Raw genomic sequence first — 22438 nt, 5'->3', positions numbered from 1 at the left:
TCCATAAAAATAAAAAAACATTTTTAAAAAATGCATGATTTTCAAACAAAATTTGCCAAAATGAGGTGGCGATAAAAGGGTGAAACTAATTACGAAAGTTAAGCAATGCGCGCAGGAAGTTTTTTAATCGAGATATTGTTGTGTTCGCAGAAAGTTTTTTCCTTTCATTTTATCTAAATGTGTGTGCTATTAGGCGCACCTGGAGAATGCTGATTCAATTTGTTGACATTAACATTGCTCATTATTTATTTAAGCTAGCCCAAGGAAACTATTGTGTAAATATATATTCTAAAAAATATTCATTACCTAGTGAAAAACCTTGTAGAACGGTAGAACGTGCCCTAAATTATATTAAAAAAGAAATAAAAGAGATATTTATTTAAAAAATGTAGAAATTTTCAACGTTTTTAGTCCCGCAGTGGACTGATCGTTAAGGCACGGTTCCCAGCAGATCACCAAAGTCAAGCATCACTGGTTGCGGTCAGTGTGCGGGTGGTTGATCACTTGGATCAGTCTGCGTAGGGACCGAGGGTGTGCGGTATTGGTCCTCGTTAAACTGTTCTACCGCTCGACTCGCGTGGAGGTCGTTGGGCTACCGAAGAGCGGGTGCCATCTCCTCTGCAGAGGATCAAAATTGTTATGGCCTGTCTTCGAATTATCCTCAGGGATGTTTTCCAGACCGTCGCCAATAGCCCATTGTGAGTTCTAGTGCGATGTGAATGAACTACAACAACAACAACAAAATAAACTTTATATATATATATTGGTTGATTTGTATGCAGGCTTGCTAACTACTACGCTTTTTGCAAATTATTTTATATATAGGTAGATAATTAAAAACTGAAGCTTTCAGAATATTTGGTAATTTTGCGAACATTTTGAAAGCCTCAGTACGAGAGAGCTGGAGCAAAGAAGTGGCTTTACGTAGGAACTTTTAAATCATTTATATGTAGTGGTGTGGAAAATAAGTTTAAATGAATAAAAAATAATACATTAAAACATAAACATAGCTACCTCAAAATAAATTTTTGCAAAAGCGTATAAAGTTGGCAGCCGTGTGTGCATACGAGATGTCTGGACTTAGTGTCTTCTGTGTAAAAATATAAATAAATTATTAGGGCATTAATAAACATGTGCATTGTGTTCAGGTGTCTAACATTCTTGGGATGTTAAGTTACATTTAGTTTATTGAAAACTTTAGTTATCTGAAAACCTTTTATTCACAAAGCTCTATTAACCGAATAGATTTACTAAACAATTTTGATTTTCTTTTTTGATTGAGTTAGGAGGTTGATTGAATGCATTATAATTCCTTAAATTCTTTTTTTTTTAAATTTTCAAAAATGTTTTTAAACTTTAGTTGGATTTTAAAAAAATAACAAAAAAATTTTATTAAATCTTCATGTACTTTTTAAAGTTCGATATGTGTCAATAATACATTAAAATAGTTTATAATTTTCCTATATCAAGTGATTCATTCACATAAATCGGAAATAAATAATTCTATTAATTAGCAGTTTCAGTAACTTCCTGTGTTTTATTCTTTTAAATATCATATAAATATAACTTTTATTTATATTTTTTATAATCAAGATTTATTGTAAATACAAATATATTTTGTAAAGAAAATACCTAACATCTGCTGATTTTTATCATTAATTGCCACATTCCGTTGCTCTAGAAAAAGTTTTTAAACTTGATTTCAGCAATTAAAATCGTAATCCAGGGTGCGTAGCGTTTTTAAAAAGTGCTTAAAGGTGCTTATTTTCGATTTTCGTGTTTTAAAAGTCCTTAAAGGGGCTTATTTCATGGGGTCTTTTTAAAAAGTGCTCAATTTTTTCCATTTTCAAAATGAGATTCTTCCTTTACCATGTTTATTTTCTCCACGAATTATGCAAAAAGACATTGTTCTATTCAAAATTTTAAAAATCAGTACAACCCCACTCTATTTCGGAGTATTGTCAGTCCGTAGCGTATGAAAACGCCATTTGTTTTACATAATTCAAATATTCATGGTTTTTGACAAATGTCAAAAACAATCCCAAAAGGTTTTTTTTTTTGACATGACGGTTAAAACAAGTTAAACCGTCAATTGTCAAAAACTTTCCAACCCTGCCTAATTATGATATTTTTTTAAAGTGATTGAAAAGTGCTTAAAATGTGCTTATTTTTTGTTGAATAATTTGGCTACGCACCCTGTAATAGTAAAATTCATTGTAAAAAATCACTGCCACCCATCTTATGTTTTTTTTTTGTTTAATTTTTATGAATTTATTTTATATTTTTAATTTGAATAAATAAATTTAATTTAATTTTTATATTTTTTGTTTGAATAATTGATTTGAACCATTTGATTAAAATTTTTTGCTCCTTTAATGAGATTTCAAAGAAACTTAGCAGTTGCAAGATAAAATAATTAACATATTTAAGTTTCATTGAAATGATTTTAAAAGTTAATTGTTGCTTTAACATTGTTATTTAAATGAGCAACCTTTGGAAATAATTAATAAACTTTATTTTTTGAAATTTTCGAAGCAGGCAATTTGATTTAACAGTCCCAATTTGATTTAAACCGGACATTTCTAATTTTCTTTTCAGATACTTTAAAAGATTTTGTAGTAGCATTTTATAAATATATTTTAAATTGAAATATTATAAAAATTGAATCATTACAATACATTTAAAATTATATTAATTCTTAAAAATGTTTTATGTTAACATATATTGAATACAAAGGAAAATATATTTATGATTATTTTGAGTTGATATATTTTTAACAGATATATATGATTAGATATGTAGTATTAAATAAAGCGATATATTTATTATTATTAATTACTGAAAAAAAAAGCTAAAAAATCTCAATTTCACAATTTTTTTTGTTTTAACTTTTGAAATGACGAAATAAATTGTCTTGCCTTATATAAGTAGGCATTTATATTTATTGCAGTTTAGCAAATATTTTTTATTTCTTAGAATAACTTGCCCTTTTAGGCATTCTAAATTTTTATAGATATTTTAGACAGTTATATTTTTAGTGCTTTCTTTGAAATGTTATATTATACTTTCATAATAATTCTATTGACTTGAAAATTCAAAAGTATATTTGCACTCTTAAAATAAAATGTGGTTTTAAAGATAAAGTTTTAAATTTTTGAATTTGTGAGATTTTTATTACAATCATGTTTTTATGGGAAAAAATTCATATTCAGAACTTTTTTACAGCATTTTTATACGCATCAAACTTTTACTTTTTTTTATATTTATATTCTGAGAAGCCCTTCGAAAGCTTTATAAGATTTTTAAAATATCATTTAAACTGAAGTTCAATCAATGAAGAATTGATCACTCAATGTAATTTTGGTAATTAAAACTTATGAATACAGTAATATATTAAAAACTGATTTTATATTGTATATTTTGAAATAAATTTTTTCACACTAATAATTAGATTTAAATCAACGAAGTTTGCTATATGATGTAAAATTGCTTTTACTTTGATAAGGTTTTAAAATAATATAAAATAACAGTTGAATCAAAGGACGTGAAGCAAAATCTTAGTTTTTTCACCTTCCCATTAATTTACTTTTTTATCTTGTTCATTTTTCAAATATGCATCTTTTCAAGTTATCTTTTTTTTCTTTTCAGGTAAGACTTAAAAAGCAAATTCTACCTTCATTTTTATGATTCTCAGCAAATCTGGTAAATATATTGAAATTTTCTTTTTTATACTTAGAGTTACTCTAGAAAAATTGATAACAAGTTTCATAAGTTTGTATACAATAGAAATACAAAGATTAAAGGTGCTTATTTTTTGTTGAATAATTTGGCTACGCACCCTGTATTATTTTTGAAAATGGATGATATTTCTACACAAAATTTTTATTTTAGAGTTCAATTTCCGCGTGATTCTGAATTATCCTACACAGGGTGTAAATGATTTTAATCAAATGATTAAAATCATTGATTAAAATCATGATTTAAATCAAATGATTTTTTTAAAAAAATTACTGATTTTAATAAAAAAAAAAGAATTTTGTGTAAAGTCTTAAATTTTTTGTATATTTTTCTAAGTTTCAAACATAAACAAGTAAGTAGACTGTTCTATATATTTCTCAGATCTCACTCATATAATTCAACATTTCTACTTTCAATGTGACTCATTTGCTTTTAAAAACAGTTTACATATTATATTGTGCTATATAGTATAATGCTGGTGTAACGCTTGTACATATAACGATATGAACAAGCGTTAACACCAGCTCATTTCCTAGCTTACCTCTTGGATCCTAATTCTGAAGTACAATGTTTAACACTAAATGAAAAAGATCAAGCTGTAAACTTTGTTAAAGAAAAGTATGGAGAAACCTCCCTATTAAGTATTTTGCTAAAATTCATTGTACGCTCTCCTCCGTTTAATGGAACTTTGTTTGATAAAGAATCTCTAGAATCTTTAAACATCTTGGAATGGTGGAAATCAATTGCGCTTCTAAAGAACTGTGTAGGTCAAAAAGAGTTTGATGCAATACAGTTGTTATGTACCGCAAAAGGAACAACTGCAGGGATAGAGAGGATGTTTTCCACTTTTGGACTTGTACATACTAAACTACGGAATCAATTGGGTGTAGAAAAGGCAGCTAAATTAGACCTTATGTTTAAATCTTTAAATAAAACTAATTAAATGATTGTTTAAATAATTTGATATTGTAGATGTAGAATTAATAATTATCACATATTGTTTGATAAACAATTTCTTTCTTGATTTGTAGTTTGAAATCACTTTGTTATTGTTTATTTCTTATTTCACCTTTTGCTTTTAAATTATTGAGAAATATTTTGTTGATAATGGTTAGTAATGTTTATTTCCAATGTATACCATAAGTAACAATAGTAATACAATACAACTTTAAATCTATGGTACACAGAATTGATTATATTCCATAGAATTGAAATTATAAAAAAATCATGATTAAAATCAAAAAAATCCGATTAAAATCAAAAAAATCCGATTTTTTTGATTTTTTAAAAAAAATTATGATTTTTATACACCCTGATCCTACATTTATGGTCATGAGTGTATGTTAATTATTTTTATGTGTGATAAAAAATTGTTAATAATACTAGGCTGATAATACGTGATTTGTCGTAAAAGTGTAATAATTAATATTATCAAAATTAGCAAGTATTGACAGTTAAACTAGAGACCTTACATAAAAATATAAGTACTAAATTAGTAAATTCCGATGAAAATCGGAAATGTCTAAAGTTAGTCGGAATAATAGTAGAAGATACAGTAACCGCAATTTATTTTACTTTGGAACTTCTTGCGTTCTGAGTCTGTTTCAAAATTACTAGATTATATTGACGGACATTATTACCGCAAATATACTACGAGTATGTTTACTAAGAAAAACTGTTCATAGGTGGTATAACATGATAACTTAACCACATTTCAGGGAACTTTCATTTCTTATTTTATTGCATTGGCTTTTAAAAATTTCTTACTGGTTACCAATTTTTTTTTTTTTTTTAAATAGCCTTCAGTTTTTAATACTTTTATAGTAAATGCATAAGAAGTATTCACGAAGTTTGCAATGATGTTCAATAAGTACCCTTTTAACCCCTTAACGATCGGTTAGTTTTCAAGAAAACGGTCCTAAAAGTGCCTATTTTTTTGGCTTTTGTACTTATATTACGTATTTGATTAGTGCTGACACCTAGTTTAAAATAAACTAACTATCAACAATTACCTTAAAAAATATCGCGGTACTGCTATCTGGTGTGTAAAATGAGAAATAAAATGTTTTCCGGGCAAAAGAAATTAATTAGTTTTATTGTTATTGGCGCGTTACTACTGAACACTCCAGCCCGTCAGAAACGAGCGAGAAATAGAGGGCGAAATCTCACCCCGTCATTTTCACTGGAGCGAGAAGGAAGGGGTTAAAAGCATTTTTACAAAACTGCTCTTTCCACTTCGTTTTTGGTGTACAGCGGTCGATGCAAGAAAAATTAGAGTCGTTTTAAGGCCTCTTTTTAAAACTGAAATTTATAAAATAGGTACCCTCACAAAATTCAAATTTGTAAGAGTCTCTTCACGAAAATTAAATTTGAAAAAGCTTCCTTCACAAAATTCTAATTTTTTTAAAAAGAACCATTGCAAAATTCGTAAAAATTCCCTCAGAATAAATCAATTTTATCGATTATTGACGAATCCCCTTTCGTTTTATCTAATCGTTGCACATACTTTAAAATTTTTTAGATATTAAATGTCAAATATTGTGACTTATAAAATAATTTTTTTTTTTTACTTTATGACATTTGAAATTTTTCCTAAGAAAAAAAAACCCTGTAGTATATTTTTTCAAACAATTCTTGTATATTATTCATGAATCAAAGCAATATGTTAAAAAATGCGTAATACAAATTTGAAATACTTTAAAAAAATTAGGTTTGTTTAATTTTAGTCCCTATTTTTATTTTATAAATAGCAAATATAGGTTTGCAATATTTTCTAGACATTTTGGTTTCAACCCACTTTAAATGATATTTTGACAATTTTTCGGTTTTGGGCTATTCAATCGTTTATGTGTTTAACCCTTTTAGGCTGATGGAACACTGGTCCTTTTTATGTAATTTTTTTTCTGAAGTTCTTATCAAAAGAAAAAATATATTTTGGTATTTTTTAATTTTAAAAACGGTCTATTAGTTACTAAAAAATCTGTTAGATTATTGGAATTATGTTTGTACTAAAATATAAAATCCAAAAGATACTAAACTCCAAACTAAAATATAAAAAATTTTTTATTCATTGATTTTCAAAAAGTTATCAATAATTGATTTTGTAAATTAAAGAAATTTCAATTATGAATAACTATTTTTTATAGATCTAAATAACTGCAAATTTGAAAAATAGTTTGGAAGTGAGCCGTGTTTTAAGGTTTTACTTTGATGCAAAAAAAAAAAAACCACTCATGTTTCATGCTGTATTTCATAACAATAAATTAATAAAATGATAAATACAATATTTTAATTTATTTTGACCTAAATTGTTGCAAAATGATGAAAAAAAATATGTTTAATAAAAATTTTGCTTTAAAGGATTAAATCTTAATGGAATCGCAGAAGTTACATTTTCTTTGTTTCAATTGATTCATCAATATTCAAAATCCCTTACCTATTTGAATGTCTAAGAACCTCTATTGTGCTTTATGAAAATAATTCAAATTTAACCGATCAAAAATATGATGAAGAGAATGCAATGATATGGTGAAAATGATCCATATTGAATGATATAAACAGTGATATCATTATTTATTTGTAAAACTTTTATCCTAATATTGAAATAATACGGAGATAAATCTATGTACTGACGTTTGCATTTAATTTTAACAGTTTGTCAAAACTGTTGCGAAAGGGGGAAACATAAATATCCGCCGGAAACAGGCATTCACTTTTCATCACCATGTTTATAACTGAAAACAGATTTATCGTAGGAAATTAAAAGCGTTCAGAATTGAAATGTGTAATTAAATTGAGCTGATAGTGTCATTTAACTGTCTGCTCAATTTTCCAATTAACAGTGCTCTAACTATTTTCTAGCTTTTTAATTGATCATGTCAATTAGACGTAATCTTATCTGCGGATTAATTAAAAAAAAAGCGTGATTTGTCTATTAAATAAATATACATCCTGCTGTTTAAATCAATAATCAAGTATTTTTTTTTGTATTTATATACTTAATCAAACTATGATATCTGTATATTTGTTAATTACAGAGTGCGTAGCGTTTTTAAAAAGTGCTTAAATCTGCTTATTTTCGTTTTTTAAAATCCTTTCAAGGTGCTTTTTTCATTGGGTATTTTAAAAAAGTGCTTAATTTTCCCTTTACTATGTTCATTTTTGCTTCGAATTATGTAAAAGACACAGTTCACAATTAATTCAACCCCAATCTATTTCAGCGTATTGTCAGTCCGTAGCGTATGAAAACGCCATTTGTTTTACATGATTCGAAATTTCATGATTTTTGACAGTTGTCAAAAACAATGCCAAAAAGTTTTTTTTTGACGTGACGGTTAAAACAAGATAAAACTGTCAATTGTTAAAAACGTTCTAACCCTGCCTAATTATGATATTTTTTTTAAAGTGCTTAAAAATATTTTTGAGTGCTTAAAAAGTGCTTATTTTTGTTGAATAATTTGCATACGCAACCTGGATTAAGAAAAAAGTCAATGCTCTGGTCAAAGAAGAAGAAATATGATCTCTGGTGCAGTTATTGATAGCTCTGGCATCTGTAGAATTAAATAATAAGTCAAACTAAGGTCTGTCGCTATGACCTAATCAGAGTGATATCATAGACACTTAGGTACTTGTCTCCTCTGTTCGTGTATTACAACCGTTAGACCACATCGTTGGAGACAGGTTTGACAAGATTGAATCATTCTTCTCCATTATTATTGATATGGAAGTCATTATTAGGACCTCGAACTTTGTATATCACAGGAGACAACTTCGTGTTCGATGTTAATTCTCTTTAAATGTTTGTGATCAAATTCTCTTAGGTCCAAAATAGCTGTCATTAATGTTCCAATCTTTTTATTGTTTTTATTGATTTTGATTGGTGTGAGACAGCATTACATCAAACAAACATTTGTTTCCGAGGTTTTGTGTTGGGACGTTTCGGGTACAGGTGATTTGGTGAATGGTGTCTACTGAGTCGGTTTTTTTATTTGTTTGTTTATTTAGTATTATTTTTTTTTTTACTTCTCTATGATCTGAAGATTGTTAATGGAGAATTAATTATTGTAGAAGAGGATTTGTTGAGGAGAAATGTTGATAAAGATTTATAAATCATTGATTCAGATTATTTTTATTAAATGATCTTTACTGCAGGTTCTTCTAAAAAAATATAAATTCCAGGGGCTGTCCTGAAGATTGAAGCGATTATTCGCTTCTTTTAGGACATGAATAATAATTATTAGTAAAATATATCGTGGTCAAAGAGTTTCTGCAATCGGATTGATAAATTTTAATTTTAGTATTTTTTTTATTGATTTTTGTGAGACAGCGTAACATCTAACATTTGTTTCCGAGGTTGGTTTTGGGAAGTTTCGTATACAGGTGATTTAGTGGGTAGTGTCTACTGAATTGATTTTTTATTTGTTTATTTATTTACTTCGCTATGACTTGACTGTGGAGAAGATTGTTGATGGAGAATTATTGTAGAAGATTATTTGTTGAGGAGAAATGCTGATAAAGAATTATAAATCATTGTTTCACATTATTTTTATTAAATGATCTTTACTTCGGGTTCTTCTAAAACAGTAGGTATAAATTCCAGGGGCTGTCTTGAAGATAGAACAGATTATACACTTCTTTTAAGTGCATGAATTGGTAAAAATTATTTATATTGGGAGTCGAAGAACTCTTGAATCGGATAGTTTAAATTTAATCAAATAAAGAGTGTTGGAAATGCAATTTCCATAATTTGGCAAAGATCCATAATCCATGAATTCCATAAATCATAATTCCATATAATCCATAAGAAATCCATAATTTGGCAAATTATGGGATGAATTATGAAGATTGTCAGGTTTCAAATATTTTGGCAAAGAAAAAGCTATATTCTAAAACAAATTTCTAGTAAACCTGCAACGAACTTTTATTTTTATGTAAAATGTACTAGCAGTAACAAAAAAGTATCGATTCTTAGAATTTGAATTTCGCTATTTCTCGTTTTCATAAAAAAAGAAGAAAAAAAATTAACGATTTTTTTTTTTTTTTCTTTTTAAAATTTTATTCGAGAAATGAGTAACAGGATAAATGACTCAAGAATTAATTGAAATTAAAAAAGTAGAAAATGTGTAATGCCTGTAATAATATGACCCTGAATATTATTATTATTTTTTTTTTTTTGAAAATTTAATGTTTTCTGGAACACGTGGCTTACAACTTCGGAACCACCGAAAGTCGAAAAAGCTTTTTTGAAGTATTTTACAGTATTATTCAAAATTTTTACAGCTTTGCTCATTTTTAGATTAAAAAATTAAACCTTAATAGAGTGTTAAAATTTCAAGAAATAAATATATGAAAATTAAAAGAAAAAAACATTTTCTTTCGAAAAAACTTTTTTCTGCAGTTATGCTTAATGCTTCGCCTTCTAATATTGCCAGCTATTTTAATAAAATTTTATCAGAAGATGATTCTCTACTAATACTTGATTATAAAAACATCGTTTGCGCGTATTTCAAGCGTTCTAAGGGGAAAAAGAAACTTTTTTTAAAAACTTCCCAGACGCGAATATGCTCTTGTTTTTTCTCATTTACGTCTGGCAAGTCTTGAAAATGGGTGTTTATTTTGGAGTGCTTGAAACTTGTCCACTGTTATATCCAATCGTTATATATTTTTTAATCAAGTTATATCTTACCTCTTCAGATTCTTGGGATTATATATTTATTATTTAATACTGACACATTGGTTCAATAAAATTGACAAAAGTTACACTTTTAGAAATCAGAAGTTTTTAAATTATTACTGTTACAAACGGAAAGAAACATTTAATTGTAATAAGCAAAAACAAGTAACGAAAAATTACTCAAATTCTTTCCTAAATTGTGAAATCATTTTAATACAATTTTCTTATACTATTTAATATTGCATTAACAAAAACTAGTTTTCATTTTATAAATAGGTTACTTTTTGTCTTTTTTATTTGAAAAGAATTTAAATAACAGAGCCTGTTGCTTTTAAGCAATTCATTTATAGTAAGTTTAAATAAACTATTGTCGTTCTTTATTTTTCATTAATACCTTAAAGTGGGTTACTTCCTATTTTCGACGTTTTATTTAAAAAAGCGCGACAAGTTGAATCAGAATTGTGTCGCGGTTTAAAGATTTCTCCTACCTGTGCAAACACAAGGATGAATCGCTTCTTGTGTAACGTAATGGGTATTTTCTTATTTTATTAAATATATTGAGAGTAATAAAATAAAGCAAATAATTGTAAAAGCATTGTTCTGATGGAATTGATTCTTTTTAAATACAATAGTCTTGAGAAGTTAATATTTCCAGTTTTTGTAATTATCATTTCTTTTTATTTCATGAAATCTCAATTCGTTTGTTAAGAAAAAGGAGGAAATTTATGATGTATTATTATGTAATGGTTTTGTTTAATAAAAATGTGTATGTTTTGAGTCGAAAGTTAGTTTTATGTGTCTAATTTATAATTCAATTTAAGTACTTTTCCTGTTTATTTTCTCTGTTTTTAATATTCGATTACTTTATTTTTCTAACTGGAGTTTTCTTTCTTTTTTTTGTTCTTGTCAAATTTGTATATTTTGAAGTTATTTTTACATTTATTATTTTGTAATAAAAACATATTAAACGATGAACGAAATGTTTTATATTTTAATTTCCGATATTATTTGAAACCTTTGTTCAAATAATACTCTTTTTCTTTAAACTTAATCTCTCGTAAACTTATATATATATATAGTAAAACATTAAGCACAAAAAGGATAAAAAGGAAAGAGAGAAAAACGAGGAAAATTAATAAGTTTTATTTACTGCTCATAAGCTGCAAGTTGAACTCATAAAATAAATTAAAAATATAGAGGTAAAATATAGAGTTAAATATAAATACACATGGAAAATAATAAATTAAGGAAAAGAGAAGAAGAACAATTATTTAAGTAGAATATTAAAACAAAAATTATTTAAAAAGAAATTATTAAAAAGCCTGAAAGCAAAATACTGAAAAGCAAAATGTATCAGTACACATTAAGTAAGAAATAAAACATATCAAGCAAAAGACAGAAAATAAAATGTAAGAAAAATACAAAGCGAAACACAAAACGTAATCTACAAAGCGAATTCAGATGAACTTACACTTACCAGAATCTTTTTAAGAATGATTTAAAATATTTTCCTAATAGGATTGCCAGTTTACAAAATATGAGAACAGAAGCGCAAATAGAGGTTAGAATTGTAAATAGTGGAATTTTCTATGGCGCGTTCTTACTACAGTACTGAAACACGTTTGATTTGTTAGTTAGCATGGATTGACCCGAACATCGATTTGCGCAAGGTAATATATATAATAAATTATTGATTGAAACACTAAAAGTAAATTAAGCCATTAAATTCTCATAAGCAAACGCATGAGCTGCCGAAGACAATTAGAGCCCATGTAATATATAAAATATAAGATACAGAATGCAATATTATAAATAAATCAATATATTGAATTATTTATAATATTGCATTTTATATATATATATATAATTCTGCATTCACAATAGTCTAGAAGAGTAATAAATTTTGGTTCTTATATATTTAAGTATATTTTCTGATTGTAGCAATTTCTCTAGTATGTTAATAAAATGCAACAAATTGTAAATAAAGTTAAACAAAAGCGAAATAATTTCACAAGATGTCACCGTTTTCGGTGCAATAATGTAGCATTTTCAATGCAATAATGTAGCATTTTCAATGCAGAAATGCATAATGAGAGATTTTCCTTTTTAGCCAATTTATAAAACATTGTTAATTGTGGTAGTTCCATTTTGGGGTTTTATTTTTCCGTACAAAAGCATTCATATATTTATAGAGAATCATTGCGAACATAGGATTAAACAGATTCAACGGGAACAATAAATGGTTCATAGAAACGTAAAACGAACCAGAAAAGTAATTTTCTGAACAAAAGCATCTACTTATTCATAAAGAATATTTGCTAACATTGGATTAAATAGTAGATGGAATGTGAACAATAAATGGTTCATTTTAACTTAAAACGAACGTAATTAATCAGAAAAGTAATTTTCTGCTTGAATTCATTTTAGGGATGTTGGTAAAAATATAGCTTCTTATTTTTGTTAAACACTAAACATACTGTGACCGGTCACATGACCGTTTAAGAACTTTTGCATCGAAAATGCGCTTATCACATTTGACTTTTTCTAACAATTATATACAGTTAATATTATATATATATATTTTTTTTGTATTTTGTTTGTTTCGAATAATACTTGTCGTGAACCTACTTCTACCACAACCGGTCATTTGACCGGGAGAGCAATTTATTGCTTTATAAGGTTATCGGATCAGAAATTACGATGTAATGCTTGTTCAACGTATTGCATTTGATTAGTTGCACATTTCTGAGAAGACAGTTGCCTAGTTAGTTTAGTCAGAATAACTATGAATTCAAATTTCATGAGTCCCGCAGTGGACTGATCGTTAAGACACGGTTCCCAGCATATCACCGAAGTCAAGCATCACTGGCTACGGTTAGTGTGCGGGTGGGTGACCACTTGGATCAGTCTGCGTAGGGACCGAGGGTGTGCGGTATGGGTCCTCGTTAAACTGTGCTACCGTAAAGTGCTCGACTTCGCGCGCAGGTCGTCGGGCTACCGAAGCGGGGGAGCCATCCCCTCCGCAGAGGATCAAAATTGTGATGGCATGTCTTCGGATCATCCTCCGGGATGTTTCCCAGACCTCCGGGATGTTGGCCAATAGCCCATTGTGCAGATCTAGTGCGACGTAAATTAACAACAACAACAATCAAATTTCTAGAAAGTAGTCAGAATAACCATGAATTCAAATTTCAAATGACTACCTAAAATTTTAGTTTGGCATTTTTGTGTAAGAAAAAGTGACAAAAACTAAATATTTTGGTATTTTATTTTGATAGCTTATATTTTATTTTGATAGCATTACTTCATTTCTAACTAACTGTAAGTTATTACCCCGAAAAATGTCGAAGCAATCAAGACAGCACAAGTTCTTAGAAGAAATAATATTAATTATAAGAATAATTATAATTCTTATATATTCTTATAATTATAAGAATTATAGAAAAAATAATTAGAATAAATATGTTTGCTGAAAATTTACAATGGAAACGCCCTGTATAGGTAAAAAATGCGTTGAGCAAGGAATTCTTATTTTTTGTGTTTTTAGTACATAAAAATTGGCAATATACAATTTTGTTTAATTATAATAAAGTTTTTTTTTAAGTTTATTTCCTTCCTAACATTCATATTTCATACATTCAATCAAGAATAATAAAGTCAGGTTATTTGACTGGCTAAGGTAGAAATAGGTATATATTTAGTGTTGGTATGTTTAGTGTTAAAATAATAACGTTTTTTTCAATTTTGTTGAAGTTCACTTAACAATACTGGTTTTAATAAAATATACCCTTTCAAGCATTATAAAAGAAATTGTATTAAACGTAAAATGCGTATAATTTATTGTCACAAATAATCGTGCGGTCGGTTTCTTTAAGTCTATTGAATATCCTTAAGGTAATTTCTTAGATAATTGATGAATGTGAATTTTCCTCCAATTTTTATTTATTTATTTATTTATTTTATACTCATTCATTTTTATGTAACTATAAATGAGGAATAAATTGGCAAAGTTTTGGAGTATTTATTTTATACTTGTTTTTTAGACTTTTATATTTTCTCGTTTATTGTATTTGTGTTGAATCTGTTTGTTTTTATCCATCCATTTCCGCTTTTCTTTTTTCTTCTTTTTTTTTTCCATGAGTACAGTGACACGGGCTTTTGAGATGAGACTTCTTTTAACTACGTCTATGTCAATGAACTGATGAGTTATTCAATAAATGAGATTATAACGAATCCCAAGTCGGTTTGGGAAAAATGCAAATTTAGCTTTCACTTTTTGCTAAATTCAACGAGTTTTCCTCGGCAATGAGTACTAGAATTTTCCTGAAGTTCCTGAGTCTATATTAATTCCTTACCCGGCGATGAAGTCCGGCGATTCTCAACCTAAGATCTATTTAAAAATATATATCTTCAGTATATTTTATTAAATTAAAAAACTAAACTCACAATAATTTTGGTAGTAATTTTTGTTATAACACTTATCTTTATTAGTTATTATTTTATATATATATATATATCTTATTGCTAAATAAATTGTTTTTTAAAAAAAAAAAAAATCAAAAAGCCGGAAAACGAAATACGGGAAAAACATAACCTCGTCGTCAGCGCACACGATTATGTCCGCAAAAAAGTGCTTTCTAATATTGCATTAATATATACACCGAAGAGCCATTACATTATGACCACCCTCCATCTATAACAATGGGCTCGCCCAGGTTTTCATGGTTTCTCGCCCAGGAACAATGTTTTCATGGGGCATATTAGGACCCATTATCCTCATAGAACAATCCCTGACGTTTGTAAACTACTTGAACATAGTTGCAGTCCAGGTTCACCCATTCATGGCAACAGTTTTTCCTGCGGGGGGTGGTGTTTACCAATAGGATAATGCACCATGTCAAAAGGATGGAATCGTCATGGATTGGTTCGAGGAGCATTCCAGTGACTTTCAAGTCATGTCTTGGCCCCCAAATTCACCTGACCTTAATCCAATAGAGCATTTGTGGTCCTACTTGGAAAACCAAATTCGTACTGCCACGCTACCCCCTCGCAATGTCAGGGAATTGCAGGACCAGTTGGTGAGCGCTTGGTACCAGATACCTCAGACTACCTATCAGCACCTTGTGGAATCAATGCCACGGCGGGTGCTAGCAGTTTTGAGGGCTGAAGGTGGTCCTACATGTTAATAGCAGGGTGGTCATAATGTAATGGCTCTTCGGTGTATATATTAATACAATATTAGATATTATAATTATAACTCTCTACTTAGAGGTTTTTTAAAGAGTGTTTTAAAAAATAATTAAATACGAACAAATAATTAAATACGACTTTTGGTCACCTCTGGCTTAGGGTGAGCGATTCCCTCCTCCCCCCTTAAAGTGTAAAAATAGAACAAAAAAACAAAAAAAACTGCTTTGTTCAATGTCATAAGCGAAATTATCTCCCAAACATTCGATTTTTACGTAGCATATTTTACATGTTTAACTATAATTTAAAAGTAAAGTTTATTTTTCATATTCCGATAAAAGCTGTGAAATAGCAGTTAAGGTTTATTAATGTTTTTTTTTTCCCCTTCAAAAAAATTGGAAAAAAAAGATCAAAAAATCGTAATAACCTTCTTAACTAAGCTTCCTGCTATTCAGAATTTAATTATAGGCTTGGATTAATATAAATTAACGTGTTAGCTAGTTTTCAATGAGTAATCTTGTGTGACGTAATTAACCGTAATTCCATGTAAACCGGTGCTACAATTGTTTTGTGGTTTTGCTTTAAGTGCTGATATTTCAGAGAAACTTAACGAAAACTAAAGTGACCACAAATGTAGCGGAAAAAGTATAACTTATGTAAAGGAAATAACGTTGGCTTTTAAAATGAAATTTTATTGCTGGAATTTCTGGTTTATCATTTTTAGCGGATGTTAAAACTATCGCAATTAATCCGGTTTCTAAATTGTTTACTCTCTGAATGCAATATACTCGACTTCACGATTGAGTCTTTTGAAATAAATTAAGTGAATACTGATGAGTTTTCAATAATTTAATTATGGTTTACCATGCTTGATTGAGCAAACAATTTAATTTTTTTAAGTGTTGTTTATTGATGTGGGTTTCAGATTGGTCTAAGGTTTCATTGTTTAGAGCAGAGATCTTCATCATGGGTTCCGTGGAACGTTAGGGTTCCCTGTATCTTTGACAGGGGTTCTGCAAGAAATGATTATTTGCTTAATCAAAAGTTAAATTTTAGCAAAATTTAAATTTTTATAAAAGTTCGAATTCTTAGGCAGTTATTTGCTTTAAAAACAAATCTATATAAATATTTTTTGTCTTCTTAAAATTTCCTAAAAGTTATGTGTTTGAAATACATTATTTGAGACGCATTAGGACGCGTATTAATCTTTGTTCTTGGGCTCAGGTGAAGAATTGCCAACGTCTTACGCGCATTTTCTTGGACACTTATTACGAATGTTTTAATTGCAATGAAATACAATCACGGCTAAGTCATTAAAACATTTTCTTTTGTTAATTTCATTTTTTATAATTTTGAATATTGTTGGTTTTATTTATTATTTATAAGAATATGTTTCAGAAAAAAAATAGTTATTTTACCATTTATTATCTTATAAAGCTGTTAGTATTGTGATAAAATGAAGATGCAAAACTTTGTTGCTCAGTTGCTTAGTAATTAAAATAAACACTTGATTTCAAAAATCATAATAACCTTAATTCAACTTCTAATGGACCGTTTGAATAATTACTTTTGCCAACCGCAGTTACCTAGATAATTTCCAAAAATGGCAAATGGGGCACAGTAGTGTGCAGAGGGATGTGGTGCCCGGGCCAAATTCCTTGCCTAATTGACCTTGAAATAAGGATTTCAATTAAGATTTCTTTCTTTCTTTCTTTCTTTTTTTTTTTTGAAATAGTTAAGGTCTAATGACGGTGGGAAAAAAATGTATCTAAATTGAAAGGAAACGATATAGGAATTCATATGAACATGAAAATTATTTTGTTGCAAAAATTTAATTATTTTTAATAAAATATTCTTTAATTTTCTTATATGTAAAAAGTATTTAATTTGTTATAACCAAACACTTCATCATTAAAATTGTTAGAAAATAATTTTTATTCTTCTAGAAATAAATTCTCTAATAAATTTCATAATAATAAAAAACGGCGGTAGTAAAAGATTTATAGTTTTAATGTGACTAGTATCGATAGTATGCTCCCTTTAACTGTCTGCATGCCACTGTTAGTTTACTAGTACACAAATAAATATCGAGAAATATATTAATTTCGGTATCATTAAAGCTAAAAGGGGAATCTAAATTAGATATCGATAATATAAAAGTACCCAGTAATATCCGATAGTACCGATACTTATCTTTTGATACTTTTTTATGCTCAGTATTGTTACGACATCACTATTTACATGGCTATATCATTTTTTTTATGGAAAGAGCAATATATCATACATAATATGTGTTCATATAATTTATTATTGAGCCGTGGTGGCTCAGGGGATAGAGCTCTCGCCCTCCAATCAGATGCCCCGGGTTCGAATTTCGCACCCGGCTCGCACAGACCACAGTGCTGACTTAAAATGTCCCCAGTGTTAGACGGATTATGGGTAAGAATCCTCGTGAGTATTTCGTGGTTTTCATTTCTATGTAACGCAAATGCGTGTTAGTTCCATCGAAAAGTCCTCCACCAAGACAAATTTCTCCCAATACTTGATCCAGGAGTTCCTTTGTCTTCTAGGTTGAGTTCAAAATTACGTGGCTACGGAGTTAAACGTTGGTGAACTGTTCAACGATAGTTATAAAATATATCTTACGTAATATATATCTTATAATTTATTATAGTCATCCTTTGTAACTCCTATTTTTTTCAAATACTACTTCAATATTTAAATTTTAATGTTATTTTTATTGGTTTGCGGGAGAGAATTCTTCATGTTCCTTTTATTGTCCTTTTCTCCATCTCAATTAGTTATATCTTATTAAGTGGTAAGGAAGCTTTCAAGAACACGCCTGTTTTCTTTACTTCCAGTGTCAGATTACTTGCTGATTGAAGGGCAGGCAAATACGCTACAAACGTCACCATGAATAGTGAATTATGCCAAGCGTTATTAATTGACGAAAGTTTTATTACTTGCAATGGTGACTAATAATATTTTAACTAGGTGGTTATTATTGGAATCATATTCACTTTGATAAAATAAAATTTGCACTCATGCATTTATATCATGTGTTGAAAGTAAAGAAGAAATAAAATTTTGCCTCTCTAATTAAATTTTTAACAACCTATTTTTAATTCTCTAATAAAAATGGAAACTTTTACACTTTAAATTAAATTATGTTTTATTATATTTCACAAGATATGTTCGCCTCATCTTTACTATTATGTAATGAAATGTTATGATTAAAAACACGTTTATGAGATATAATTATTTAACAACGCGTTTATGAAATAGAGTAATTTGAAAACGTGTATTATTTTTCATAAAGGTGTAATCATTATTAAAATCTTATATTTCGATTATAAAATTATGCCTCTGTAATTAAATTTTTTTCAATATAAAATTAAATGCTACAATCGAACAAAAAAAAAATTATTTACACGTTGAATTAAATTATGTTTGATTAAATTACACTAGCTATGTTCGCCTCACCTTTACTATTATGTAATGAGATGTTATGATTAAAAACACTTTTCTGAGATATAATTATTTAAAAACGCGTTTATGAAATAGAGTAATTTTGAAAGCGTGTATTATTTTTCATAAAAGTGTAATCATTATTAAAATCTTATATTTCGATTATAAAGTAGACATTATAGTTTGTTAAACACATACTATAACTAAGCTTAAATATCATTTTGTAAGTTAATACGAAACCTTCAAAGTACAAAACTCTTGGCTGCTGACGAATTTATCCGTTAATAAATATTAACTTTAAACACGTTTTTCACTTTTAAAATTCTTTAAATTTGTGTGCTTAATAAATTCATTTATGAATTTTGTAGAAATATGCCTTATATAATTAGCTGTTTACCAATTAATAACAATAATAATAAAAAATATTCTGTGATTAGTCAGACTTACTTTCTAAAGCGTGTTGTTTTATGTTACCCCTGGAAGATGTCTTTATGTAGGCTGTGTAATTGATTACTCATCCAGATGCTTTTATTTTCTTTCGAATTGAGGTCTCCCTTAAGAGTTTATTTAATCATCTGTTGATTATTTCCTTGTCTTTTAATAAGAGTCCTAGTTTGAAAAAGGGATCAAGTCTGCTGCTATTCACACAGTTTTATTCCTAACTATATGTTGTAGGAATTTAACTGTCTACACAAAAAGTTCCTAAAAATAATATAATTGTTTGGAAAAAAGAAATTATTACATCTTGATGTGTATTCAAACGCTGGTACACCATATATATATATATATATATATATATATATATATATATATATATATATATATATATATATATATATATATATATATATATAAGCAATTTAAAACAAATTCACAAATTCTGCGAATTTAGTTATAAATTAGTTATCAATTAACAACTAATTTAATTAATAAATTCGAAATTCAAAATAATTATGTAGTAGGCTAATTGTATTAAATTATGAATAATTTATTTATCATTTTTTTAAATTACGTAACGTGCTAATTTTACATGGAACTTAAAAAGAGAAAAGAAATCTTAACTAACTTAAATATATAAAGGTTATAATTTTTGTTTTAAAACTAAAGCGAAATAAATAAAAAAAAAAAAAAAAAAAGCAATAGCCGCTGAAATAATTTTTTTTGTTTGTTTTTGTTTGTCATTGTGCACCCCTACAACGCTGTAGAGTTCTGTTTAAAGTATATTATAAGCTAATTAATTCCTAAAAATTGTTATTTACGAGATTAACCGATTATTTCATCATATTATTAACTGGTAGATGTAACTGTTATTTACTTAAATATTATGTGCAATGTTTTTCTTCTTTTGCGAAAGAGATATCTATTACAAATTCTTTCTTATCTGTTAACGATTTATATATTTTGTTTTATTGTTTTGATTACACAGTGAGTCCGTTGGCTTTTCTCAAAACAGCTGATTAATGTGTGTGGAATTAAAAAAAAAATAATCTAACGATTTGTGATGTATAGGAAATGATATGATCATTAACAGTTTCTTTTTATCCCGATTTTTTTTTTTTAAATCTGAATTGCAAATTTCATTCGATGATAGTAAATTTTTGCACATTTTCATATTCATTTAAAATCTGAAGCTGATTACTAGATAAAATCAAAGTAAATTATTAAAATTCGATATTTGCAATTTAAAAAATGTCATTTTTTTAAAGAAAGCACTATGAAAAGTATAAGTCGTCAAATTAGAGCTTTTTTTCATTTTTTATTTTTATAATCTTTTGTGGACGCTGGTTACACAGTAAAACCACTTACTTTTGGTTATGAAATATACAAAAACCGCGAAAAAAAGTTTTTATCTCTAAGTTGCGTGGTTTTTATAAACATTGATGATTACACAGTTACTTGTTGGTTTTATTAATCTCTTTAAATTTAGAAAAAATATCTTGGTACAGTGCATAGAACACAGTTTCTTGCTGTCATTTTCTAAAATTTTGGTTCAAATTTTTCTGTCGCACAGGATTCAGCAAAGTTTATACGAATAATTTTATGCATGCATGGAATTCTTTAATTATGAAGCTAGTATTTTTAATTTATTTACTTAAATGAATATTTAGGTGATTTTTTTATGTATGAAATAGGTTTTAATATGAAATATTAGTAAAAAGTATTTTTATTTAAAAATATCTATATATTAGTTTCTTTATATGATGAGAATAACACATTTATTTGAAATGTATCACAGAATAGTTTTAATTTTACATATTTATTCAGTTTTTATAATATTTTGTGTCTTTCTTCAATTAGACAAATTTTTCAACTTTCGACAGTCGCTTAAGTTTCGACAACTTATTCTATTTTTTTCAGTACTTCACTTATTAGAGGAAAATGTTTTTTTCCTATTAGAAATTAAAGTTTTTAAATTAACCTTTTTATACTTATGAAAGTTTTTTTTTTCGTTTTATTTTGAACAGGAGAATCTTAATTTGTCTAATATGTTGAATATGTCAACAAAAGAAAAAGCTATCTATCATCTTAATTACAAACAATTTCTAAATTGTTTGTAATTATTTAGAAATAATAAATGAAAAGTCACCAGTAAAAATTCTCAAGTTTATTTTAAAAGTTATAATCGACCAATAAATTTATGCCTATGTAAAAATAAGATCGGTATTAAAAATATCTATTTAGAAATAGACCTGTAACATATTATCTGAGAGTTGTTTTTAGTATTTATACTTAACGGCATTATATTCTGAAAATCGCTTTGCTATTTGTAATAGAGAATACATAATGTGATTTGTTCCTGTGTTTATGTAATTATAAGTATGTGATTTGTTAATTTAATTTTATTGTTATAACTTTATGAATTTTAAAAAATTCTTTTTATTATTATAAAAATAAAATCCTCTATACTTCTTTGTGTAAAATCCTGATTGACTTTACAGCTGTTTTAATTTATTAAAAAATAATTAAATATATTTTTCTTTCTGATTTCTGCGTATATTTAAAAATGATACATTTAATAACGTGGAAAATGATATGATTAATTAAACTAGATTCCAGTTGCAGACTGTTTAAAAAATGTTTTAATATTTATTTCCTAAAAACTTTCTTACATTTATTCTTAGAGTTGGATTAAGCCTATTCGTTCTAGAGCGGTTTTTCTCGTCACATGGGGCTTCCAAATATCATTAATATTTCCGTAAAAGCTCTTGAAAACTTAAATCAATTTTTATGATTGCTCAGTCTACTGAAACTGAAGTATGAGTGATGAAAGTAAACTTTTCTGTTTATTTCAACTGACTAGTCTATTTTTTTTTATTTTTTTTTTATATTCGATCAATTTCTAGTATGTATTGTGCCGTAGTAGAGTATTCT

At 27.6% G+C, this 22438-nt stretch overlaps 1 protein-coding gene across 4 annotated transcripts in view; it reads left to right on the top strand.

Moving 5' to 3' along the window:
- Positions 1-22438, top strand: part of DIP2 (disco-interacting protein 2) — a 192768-nt gene that overhangs the window by 41841 nt on the left and 128489 nt on the right. For 2 of the 4 annotated variants that reach the window (XM_071188299.1, XM_071188298.2), the window contains exon 2: positions 3649-3702. The exons of the other annotated variants lie outside the window; for them this stretch is intronic. In XM_071188299.1, the coding sequence (XP_071044400.1) occupies positions 3684-3702 (19 nt within the window). In that variant the 5' untranslated portion in view covers positions 3649-3683. The remainder of the gene's footprint in view (positions 1-3648; positions 3703-22438) is intronic. 4 annotated transcript variants of the gene reach the window in all.

Source organism: Parasteatoda tepidariorum, chromosome 12 (assembly GCF_982258835.1).
Source record: "Parasteatoda tepidariorum strain Cologne lab strain chromosome 12, Ptep-v5.0, whole genome shotgun sequence".
Lineage (NCBI taxonomy): Eukaryota > Metazoa > Arthropoda > Arachnida > Araneae > Theridiidae > Parasteatoda > Parasteatoda tepidariorum.
Note: the sequence above shows the minus strand (reverse complement) of the source record. Positions and strands in the feature narration are given on the sequence as shown.